An 11,387-nucleotide genomic window follows, 5' to 3' on the forward strand; every position below is an offset into this window, starting at 1 on the left:
TGCCGTTTTTGGACTCCACAGAGAGGAGACTTGATGATCACAACAACAAGTAGAAAAGATAGACGGCGATGCAGACCGGAAGAGCATCAAGTAGTGGCAGTACGCAAATCACAGGATCCCATCCCGCACCAGAAACCTACAAAGCAGGCTGTGGTTGAATCCCTCTGGTCCAAATTGGTAGGTTGCGCATGTGTTTGTTAATATTGTTAGTGTGCTTGTTGCCGCTAAAAATAATCAAAGGGTTTTTGCCCCCACCAACCAAACCCTGTAAATAAATTTTAAAAAAAAAATTTCAGAAAAAATAAAATAAAAATTGGCGTTCTCGTTTTGAAGCTATTTATAGACGACCCTTGCTGGTACCAAAGAAATCAGTTAGCATTGCATCTTCTACCTAACTCCCACAAACCCAACACCAAAACCCAACTCTTCTTTTAAGGTAAGGTTGCATCAAACACTTGAGAATTGAATAAAGTTGGTCTCTTTTGGTAGATTGGTTTTGATTTTGTGGTGCAAATCATAGCAGGTGAGAAATGGCACGCAAGAAGATCCGAGAGTACGACTCCAAGAGGTTGTTGAAGGAACACTTCAAGAGGATCGCTGGCCGTGAATTGCCTCTCAAATCTGCCCAGGTCAGTCTTTGATTCAGATTTTGCTCAAGCATTTTGGATCTTAAAGATTCAAGCTTTGAAAGATTTATGATACATTTGAAGAAATCATGTGTATTGTGTAAATGGTGGTTACAGAGTACAATGGTTAAAGTAGTTTGATCTAATTTGAGCTCAATAGATTGAGGAGAGTTTTTAGATTGTTGAAGATCAAATCTTTAGCCAATTGTTAGATCACATATACCCTTATCTGGATTGTTAAAGATCAAATCTTTAGCCAATTGTTAGACCACATATACCCTTAACTAGATTGTTAAAGATTTAAGCAATCTGTTTGTGTGATCCCTGTCTAGAAGAAGTAAATTTGATGTGTTTCTGAACATAAATTTTGTTGCAAGTTGTAGCTTATTGATTTTTTCCTTTTTCTTTTTTGGTTCGATCTTTAGATTACCGAATCAACTGATTTCAATGAGCTACTTGAGAAGGAGACTTGGCTCTCTACTTCCAAGTTGGTTGTCAAGCCTGACATGTTGTTTGGAAAGCGTGGGAAGAGTGGTTTGGTTGCCTTGAACCTGGATTTCGCCCAAGTCGTCACCTTTGTGAAGGAGCGACTAGGCAAAGAGGTACTTTAAGTTTCCTATGGCTTCATACATATCACTCCTTTTGACAATTGGGAGAGTTCCGCTTACATGTTTCATTTCCAATTTACAGGTTGAGATGGGTGGCTGCAAAGGACCCATCACAACATTCATTGTCGAGCCCTTCATTCCCCACAATGAAGAGTTTTACATTAACATCGTCTCAGATAGACTTGGGAATAGCATAAGCTTCTCAGAGTGTGGAGGAATTGACATTGAGGAGAACTGGGATAAGGTATGTTTCGGATGTCATTTTGTTACTGAATATATCTGAAATCCTATAATGCATCTTTATTTGTTCTATGATAATCTAAAGAACCTGGAAGAGATTTGTAGGAAAGACTTGAAGCTTCTTATTTATAAAAAAACTTATACTTTGTACAGGTCAAGACCATATTTGTCCCAACGGGAGCTTCCCTTACACCAGATGTATCTGCTCCACTTGTTGCAACCCTTCCCTTGGAGGTAATACCTTTGTGCTCAATGATATGGTATATTAGTTTTTGTTTATGTCTTTGCCGGAAGTCATTTTTCATGTTTTACACTATAGGTTTCCATCTTTTAATACATCAATGCCCAGTTTACTTCTGACTAAAAAAAAAAAATTAAGTTATTTGATTATGCTTAATTTATTAGTTGCTGGGTGCAATAATATGTTGTTCTGTTGATTTCAAGTTCATTTGGGCTCATATTGGTAATCATTAACAAATTGTATTCTTAAATCCAGATTAAAAGCGAAATTGAGGAGTTTATCAAGTCCGTATTTGCTCTATTTCAAGGTGTGTTAGAAAGTCTTTGACAATTCCATTTCATGGTACATTTGTAAGAAGAACCTTATTTACAATTAGTATGTTCCAGATCTCGACTTCACTTTTCTGGAGATGAATCCTTTTGCATTGGTTGATGGAAAGCCATATCCTTTGGATATGAGAGGCGAGCTGGATGACACTGCTGCTTTCAAGAACTTCAAAAAGTACAGTTCATTTTCTTTTGTTATATTATTACCTTCCCAGCTCTGTTATTTGGCCAAAGCTATATAATGCAATCTGATGGCTCTTCTGTTTTAGCGTACCACCTTCAACACCACCTTACATGATATAATTGTTTCAGGTGGGGCAATATTGAATTTCCAATGCCATTTGGAAGAGTTATGAGTCCTACAGAAAAGTTTATTCACGGGCTAGATGAAAAGGTACAAACAGATGCCTTAACTGATAATGATAGTTTCCATGGAAGATTTGAGTTGCATGCATTTTGAAAGAAAGTCATAGGGAAATATCCTTCATATTTCTACACTTCCTTAGTCCATGGTTGTTGTATACAACTTGTGGTCCTGTGATTACCGACTCTCTCCATTAAAGTTTTTACAGAGTCAGCTGATTCCTCTCTTAACTGTAATGTCACGATGATAACACTGTCACATTTCATTTGATATTATCCATTTAGTATCCCAGCTTTAATCAGGTTCATTTATCATTTGCTTGCAGACAAGTGCATCTTTGAAATTTACAGTTCTGAACCCTAAGGGACGAATTTGGACTATGGTTGCTGGAGGAGGTGCAAGTGTTATTTATGCAGACACGGTGCGGTCATTTAAGATTCAGAAATTTAACTGGATTTGAACCCTGTAACTTATGAACCTTTGGTTTTCCTTGGCATTGATTGCTCACACCCAAAATATCATTCCTTGGTCAGGTTGGTGATCTTGGCTTTGCTAATGAGCTCGGAAACTATGCTGAATATAGTGGAGCACCAAATGAAGAGGAGGTATTGCAGTATGCCAGAGTTGTGATTGATGTAAGAACTCTTCATTTTCACTCTTAGCATTATATTACTATGTTCATGACTCCATGGTAGATTAAAAGGGCTGCATTCATATTTGCCACATCTCTATTTTTCGTTGGAAGTACAAGAAACATGATTATGCACCTCATACTTTTTGTTCTGTATAAGTAATCTCATTATTTCTACAGTGTGCAACTTCTGATCCTGATGGCCGTAAGAGAGCCCTTGTAATTGGAGGGGGAATTGCTAACTTCACTGATGTAGCTGCAACATTCAATGGCATTATTAGAGCCTTGAAGGAGAAGGTGACCTAAATCTACTATGCTAAACCCACAATTTGTATTTGTTTTGTTACTATCTTTTCTAAGTGTGAAAACTGACTGCATATTTTGATTAATCAGGAATCAAAGCTTAAAGCTGCTAGGATGCATCTTTATGTCAGGAGAGGAGGTCCCAACTACCAGAGGGGACTTGCAAAAATGAGGGCACTTGCAGAGGAAATTGGCCTCCCTATTGAGGTAACCAATGTCTTTGAAATCATTACTGAATAAGATTAAGGAAAAGCAAATATGTCGCTGATATATGAAGAGCCTCTGCTGAGAAATTATCTGACATCATTTCTTGTGTTTCTTTGTTCTCTTATAGGTCTATGGTCCTGAAGCAACAATGACTGGTATTTGCAAGCAGGCAATTCAGTGCATCAGTGCTGCTGCATGATAATATTGTCTGAAGATTTCTGCTCTCTCTTCTTGTCTATCTCATCTTTTTTTTTTTCTGCGGCAAGTGTCAGCTCCATACCTTGTACCAATTTCTTTTGTTAAGCTCTTTGTACCAATTTCATTCTATCAAAAACCTCAGCAAAGTTGATGTAGTTGTATGTGCCAATGAGTAATATGATAGTGGGATGGTACGGTGTGACCTTATTACCATAATAAAAAGTTTAAATTGGTATTCCTTTCTCCGGATATCAGGTTCCTTGTTGATACCAGAACCTCCGCAAATTTGAAATGCATAACAGTCCTGAGGACTTATAGCTCTAGTGATAAAAGATCATTATGCCCACACCTTCCGTATACATGAGGTCCTGAATTCGAATCTCTCTCCCCAATGTCTTTTTCACAACAAGGGAAAAGGAAAATGCTAATGGCCGATGATAATGGTGAGCTACATATATGCAGCACATCAACCTCCATTGCCCCTTGAATCGTCTTTTATGGATACAGAACCCAAAACAGTGGACAAAGAGTAATCAAGCGGAGTGATCACTTTCGAGATAACTAGAGTATGGCATCAGTCCCTGAAAAAGTCTTGAAAGCATGAACCTCTACTCACTCTAGGGCCCTTTTTGTTGGTTTGCTTGGTAGTTTGGTATGAGGCTATGAGCTCTTAGCGGTTAAGACGTTCCATCTTTATGTGCTTTCTGAAAATTAGAAGCTGCAGTATTAGCTGTGGTCGTTGATGAGTTCTCAAAATTACGTCTCTGGTTTTTGTATTCTTTGAAGGACTGGTTCTTTTTAGTACTGCAAATCTGAGATTGTAAAATATTCCCCTGATTCTAGTTGGAGTTTTTCTCTTTCTTTTTCCAGTCAGTTAGAGGTTCTGAATTATCTCATTACATGTATACATAATTGATGAGACATTATACGTATGGAATATGAAACTAAAATTACGACATGGAGGTGGAGGTCATCTCGGTCATCTCTATTGATCTGGATCTGATCAAGTTGTAACTCAGTTTGTATTATTGTGTAACTAATAATTTAGAGAAAATATTTTCGTGTTCGTTGTTAATGACCGAATAGTTTTATAGATGCCAATTGATGAGCTGTGCTATATATCATAAACAGAGACGAGCATTTTGGCACATGAAATTGATGACCCTCCTGGTTGGAGGCGAGAAATCATGTGGTGTGATCGAATTACACATGAAGAAAGCATGAGAAACTATTGCTTTGATGACCAATTAATTCAATAAGGCTATATCTACATGGTAGATCGAGCTATAGGACGGAGCAGGAACTGTTAAAATGAAAGAAACAAAGTCATGGTATTAAGGTGGTGAGTCCTCTGCCTTCTTTGAATAAGGAAGACATGCAATTAATACTGCATGAAAAGATTGATCGAACGTGAATTATGGAGGGGTTGAAGGCTTTCAATCTAATCACACTACAACATGCCATGAAGTGCCTATATATAGACATTAGATACAAGAACAGAGGCATCCGAGATTGTCTAAGTTCGAGATCAAGGCATCTAAACTCATTCAAGCATTTCAGAGTGAGAGAAAGTCCAGGAGTCCATCATTTGTGAGCAGAGACAATTGCTACACTTAATAAGAGAGTTCATCACTTCAGAAATTGAGAGAAAAAGTGCCTCAACTAATGAGATAAAGTGTACCTTTTTAAGAGAATACCAAGAGAGGGTGTTTTACCACTTTAGAGAAGTTTAGTCACTATTGTGATATTTTTTTTTTTTTATTAAATAAACAACTCAAATACAACATCGAGTCTATTGTGAGTCGCACTCACATACAACCTTCCATTTACAAATAGAAGACTTATGTCACTAGACCAAATAGTACTAGGCTACTATTGTTTATTTTTTTTATGATATTGTTTCTTGTAATCTCATTATTTTACAGAGAAGAAGAAATAAATACTGCTGCCCCGGAGACGTGGGCACATTGCCGAACCTCGTCAAAGATTGTGTTTTCTGCAAATCACATGGGAGGTGGAAATTCAAAATTATATTATGGGATAACCAATTACCCATTGACCTTTTATTAAGGCGGCCCTTCTTTTCCAACAAATGGTATCATAACCCGGTGCTCATTGTCCGTGGCATCTCGTGGTGATCAAGATGGCGGAGTTGTCATCATCGTCAACACCAATGGTTAAATTGACTTCCTCAAATCATTTGAAAGTCCATAATAAAAGACATCTTTCGTTATTATTACCTTCTCGGCTTTTTAGATTCTCTAGTGTTTTATGTTACCGTTGGTATAATTGTTTCAGGTGGGGTAATATTGAATTTCCAATGCCATTTGGACGAGTTATGAGTGTCCCGCAGAAAAGATTATTCATGGGCAAGATGAAAAGGTACAAAGAGATTCCTTATCTCATCAATGACAGTTTCCATGGAAGATTTTAGTCGCATGCATTTTATACACTTTCAATAGTCATAACCCTTCATGTCTATACAAGCAATACACCTCCTCTGTCATTTGTTTTTTCATCTCCTCTGTTTTTTAAATCATAGCTCTGTCCATGACCTACTAGTAATAATCTTATAATCTAGTACAATTTCAATATATATTGGGACGTCGTCGCCCGTCGGGTGATCTTACTAGTATAATCTGACGAGGTTTTCAGTTCTGGTCAAGGATGTGGCTATAGTGCGCACAGCCGGCGGGATGGCTTCCAGTCGATGGTGGCTGTTGCTTCAAAGCTTGTCAATGGCGACGGCGGCAGAGCAGGCGGCACGCGGCACTGGTGCTGCATCGACGCTGTTCCGGTCTTGTCGCTGTGTGTAGGTTTCGTGATTGGGCTGTATCCTCTAGGCCAGGTCTTTGGGCCTTGTTGGGTTGACTTTTATTTTTCTAGTTTAATTTCCTAGATTTAGTTTTAGCCCCATTTTCTAGTAGTTCTAGTGGGTTTTGTCCCCTTTCTAGTTTTTTCGCCAGCATTTGGACTTGAATCTTTGTAGGTTTAATTCTTAGTATCTCTAATTGTACACCAATTGAGGTCTCTAAGCCACTAGATTTATTATTAAGAAGAGTTAGGTTGTGAGGGTTTGGGTCATTTATTATTAAGTGAGCTTATTTTGTTTGTAATGAGGATTACCTGTCAATTTGCTTGGTGGCTTGTGTCGAATATGATTTTGGGTATGAAACAGTATTTGGTGTACGTGCCTTTTGGCCATGAATAAGTAATAGACTGTGCCTTTTGCGCAGCAACAGTTGATCAGTCAATGGCAAAGTAGAGCCTTGATGGAGAGGCCGGATGAGCTGAATCAACTAGGCTAGGCTAAACTCCAAGTTTCTAATCCCCGAAGAAGTCTTGATGGGTCCAACTTGGGCCTAACGATTTGATCGACTACTTTGCTTGAATTACTTGATCACATTGTACACCAAGCTTGATGTAATACATTAAGGCCTCGTTTGGTTCGCAGAATTGAGGACTCAGAAAAGAAAAGTAGTTACTTTCCTAAGTTTGGTAACCACAAACTCCGGAAATAATTTCCTGACCGAGATGAAAGTAGGGGGGGAAATCATTCCACTCAGACCCCATGGGATTGATTTTCCCTTCCCATTTTCCAGCATTTATTACAAAAGTTTTGGACAACAATACCCTCTCTTGCATAAAAAATTGGTGTACTTTTGAATTTTTATGATGTTGTTGTTATTTTAAAATACAAAAATACAAGGGTATTATTGAAACATTGATATATTTTTACTTTCCTTTCATGCACCAACCAAACACATGAAAAGAAAACAAATGGTCTTTCCTGAATACTTTCCCTAATTTACCAAACAGAAGAAATGAAACCTGATAGGAACCTTAGTTTCCCTTCCCCATGGAAAAGACAAGGGAATTGATTTTCCTTTCGTGAACCAAACAAGACCTAAGCGTTAACCCATTTACATAAGGCTTTCTTCCCCAAAAATCCATCGGTGCATGTAAATCACTCACTTATTTTGATGTAGAACTGTGTTCAGGAACATGACACCTAGCCTTATTGTACCATAATACTGTACTTGGATAAACTAGCATCATAATATATCTTCTCAAGAAGCTAGAAGTTTTTTTCTTAGAAATAAGTGAACAATTAGCCAATCTCAATCTCTAATTAGTAATTAACAAAAATTTTCATTTTTTGTAATATTAACATAATGAATCTTCTTCACGCAAAAAACTCGGACTGCTTCTTTTGGTCTAGGGTTGGAAATTCTTCTCTCGTTCGGTGGCGCTCAGGGTTGGTGTCAGCCTTGGCTCGTCGATGAGGAGCCGATGTCGGACTGGTGATGTGATATAGCCCTTCGAACTTCTAGGATTGTTGGCCTGAGGTGTTTAACAGACTGGTCGGCGTTAATTCTCCCAAGCTTTGCGGCGGGACTAGAACGTCTTCTCCAGGCGGCAACGATGGCACCGTCGAGTTCGTTGGTGGCTGGGACGCTGTGGCTTCGGATCGATTTTGGAATTAGGTCTGGCTGGAATCGGGTTTGGTGGCCATGCTCTGGTCAAGCAGCTTCTCGGTGATGGCATCTTGGTGGGGACAACGGTTTCCTCTAGTATTGGCCGCGGGGTGCACGTGCGGCAAGGGAGGAGTGCGCTTGCGGTGGCCGTTCCAATGGAGGGTGGGTGATGGTCGTGCATAAGGAGGGGATGGAAACTAGGCTGGGCCGGTTGTTTTGATATTCCTTTGGGTCTGTTGGGCTCCAATATAGTTAGATTTTTCTTTCTCAATTATCCCTTATTTTTTAGGGACCTATACACTTTTTTGTTGTTTATGTGCATATTTACTATGTTTGTTCACAAAAGCGGAGTCATGAAGGGACCTACTAGGTCCCGTGCCCCAGTCAACTTTTCAAACTAGACATATATTATAATATATATACTCAACATTGAAAGTATTTAATAAACTTAATACTTCAGTTGGGGTTCCATCTGTTATTAGTTTATTACTCGGTGCTCACTGACTTTGCCCATGTGCAAGTCTATTATCATTAAAAAATAATACAATATTGTTAATTTATGTCTATGTATGTGTGTGTGTGTGTATATCGTACCATTATATTTTGGTAGAAAAAAATAAATAAATAACCTCTTTCGTTTGACAATTTGCCTATCAAGACCGACCTTAATTGTGTTTCCTGATCGAGCAACATGAGCAAATTAACAAAATATATCTGCAGAGCAATGAAAAACTAATTATCGTTATTAATTGTTCGACACAAAAGCAAAAGCACGGAGGATTAATTCTCTACCGGCTTTCTTTGGCGACCTTACTCGATCATGAGAAACAAGGTGGGGTGGATCATGCACTATGATCAAAGATCAACAGCCTCTTATTATATACATTATCGGTTCTAAAATCAACTTGTACAAGTTATATATGCATGATCTTTCAGCATCACTCATGCTTGTGATGCCATGCATTTCAATTAATATTATAGAAAGGATTTTGGTAAATGGAGTAGTTGCAATACGGTTGGTGAACTTTCTGGGTTGATAAACGATAATGCGGGTTTCACCCTTGCGACCATTGTGTTTTTATTTTCCAATCTATTATCTGTAATTATGTAGACAGGCAACCCCAACCAACTCCTCCGTTCAGTTGTAACGTACAATACAATCAAGAACACCAACACATAGTTCTCATATATATTTGAAAATATCAATCTGTGGGTGTGACTGTTTATCTTTTAAAGTCTTAACATGGCCGACCAGCAGAACCCATTGGCTACCCAGCTTGAAAAGCCATTAGCCTGGCTTCCACATCAACAATTCCTTAAGATATTGAAATTTCAAAAGTCGAGCTCATTTATTTATGGTTAATTTTACTGTATATATAGGAGCTTCTGCTTAGGGCCAGAGCTTGTGATTGTTTAGAAATTAGGCCTTTTCTTTTTACTGCCACAAATTTCTTGGCATATATATTGAAGCAGGTTATCGTAGTGCAGTAATATTATGCACCTAGTATAGTACTTGAGGTATGGTAATTAGATATTTTAATACATTGTCTTTAAAATAGGACAATTTGTTACTTAAACTTAGACTTTGTTTGACAATTTGATACTTTTGTTAATTTTTTCAGTTAAATGTAAAGATAAAATTGACATTTAGAGTATATTTATAAAAAATAAAAATAAAATAAAATATGAGTTTGTGGGTCTTCATCATTTTTTGGGTCATTTGGGAGAAAATAAACACGAATTAATACTTGTAGGTTATGTTAAAGATGTCATAATAAAATTTTATGTTTAAAAGAATTTAGTTGTCGTGATTTGAACACTCACGAGACTACTTTAAGTAGATTAGACATAGTTCGGTGGAGTAATCTCGTGGATGTTCAAATCGTGATTACTATATTTCTTAAACATAAAATTTGATTAATTCACCTTCAACATAACCCATAAGTATTAATTCATACCCATAAAATGATGAAGAACGGTCATCAACCCACAAAACTCATGTTTTTTATTTTATTTTTATACATATATACTAAATGTCAATTTTATCCCTATATTTAACAGAAATACCAAAGTTTCAAACGAAGCCTAAGTTCAAGTATCAAATTGTCCTCTTTTTGAAGATTAGGTACCAAAGTGTTCAATTGGCCACTCCTCAGACACCATAGAAAGAATTTATCCATTTTATTACAAACAAACAAGATTGATATTTCTAATATGTTACGTATAGTTATATATACATACACCTTCTTTCTTACTTAGATCTCTCTCTCTCTCTCTCTCTCTCTCTCTCTCTCTCTCTCTCTCTCTCTCTCTCTCTCTCTCTCTCTCTCTCTCTCCAGACGACGTCGGATCTCTCTCTCCCTCCCTCCATCCCTCCAGCAGGTCGCCCACGACGCCGGCTCTCCCCATCGCGGCGCCGAAACTCCTCGTCGTGCTCTCCGCGGCCAGGCTCGACGCCAAGCTGACAGTCCTCGCCGCTGAGAAGCTCGGCGAGGCCGGGTTGGACCTTCTGAAGGAATCGACGACCGCCAGTAGAATCGGGTACGTCTTTGATTTGCTTCTGTCTCTCTCGCTGGCAACTGATCATCACGGAAATCGCAACTTGATTGTATCTCCGGTCCCGGGCTGCAACCGGAGTCGTTGCAATCGGAGTCAAATCAGTGTGAAGGCAAACGATCAACCGGAATTGTTGCAAAACGACTGGAATTGTGGGCAAAATTGTCAACCGGAGTCGAGATTATTGGGGGGCAATAATGTGTCTTAATTGTTACAAAGTCTCTATAATTGTGTTCAGTGATATTTTCCTTTGTGTTAAAGACTGCTTCTAATGTGTTTTGGTATTTCTGATATATTATTGGGCGGCAATAATCTGTTTATTGCGGGGCAATAATATATTTGTTTTGTTATTTTTTGCATGAATATGGGCGATCCTTTTGTTGTTAGGTACATTTATTCTTGTTAAGAGGCCACTCGGGAGGCCTAGGGTGAAACGGTTCAAGTGAAGTGGAGAGTGTGAAAAAAAGCCAATTCGTTGTGGACTTAAATTCACCAAGTATTGAACTAATTCAAAACCAAACTGAGTTACTTCTGACCATCTATAAAAAAATTATTGGGGGGCAATAAACTTTTTATGACCCCCCAATAAACCTAATTATGTTGGTTAAT

The 11,387-nt window shown here is 38.2% G+C and overlaps 1 protein-coding gene across 2 annotated transcripts; it reads left to right on the forward strand.

Annotated features, from left to right (window-relative positions):
- Positions 1-316: 316 nt before the first annotated feature.
- Positions 317-3,993, forward strand: LOC112198052 (ATP-citrate synthase alpha chain protein 1). 2 transcript variants are annotated; one of them, XM_024339067.2, is made up of 13 exons: positions 317-436; positions 521-629; positions 1,052-1,228; positions 1,317-1,478; positions 1,628-1,708; positions 1,971-2,022; positions 2,102-2,216; positions 2,354-2,435; positions 2,731-2,826; positions 2,939-3,040; positions 3,217-3,333; positions 3,430-3,546; positions 3,674-3,993. In XM_024339067.2, the coding sequence occupies exons 2-13, from the start codon at positions 531-533 to the stop codon at positions 3,743-3,745; spliced, it is 1,272 nt and encodes a 423-aa protein (XP_024194835.1). In that variant the 5' UTR covers positions 317-436; positions 521-530; the 3' UTR covers positions 3,746-3,993. The 2 variants fall into 2 exon arrangements, with proteins under 2 accessions (XP_024194835.1, XP_024194834.1); XM_024339066.2 differs by having other exon boundaries at positions 524-629.
- Positions 3,994-11,387: the final 7,394 nt, after the last annotated feature.

Source organism: Rosa chinensis, chromosome 4 (genome assembly GCF_002994745.2).
Source record: "Rosa chinensis cultivar Old Blush chromosome 4, RchiOBHm-V2, whole genome shotgun sequence".
NCBI lineage: Eukaryota > Viridiplantae > Streptophyta > Magnoliopsida > Rosales > Rosaceae > Rosa > Rosa chinensis.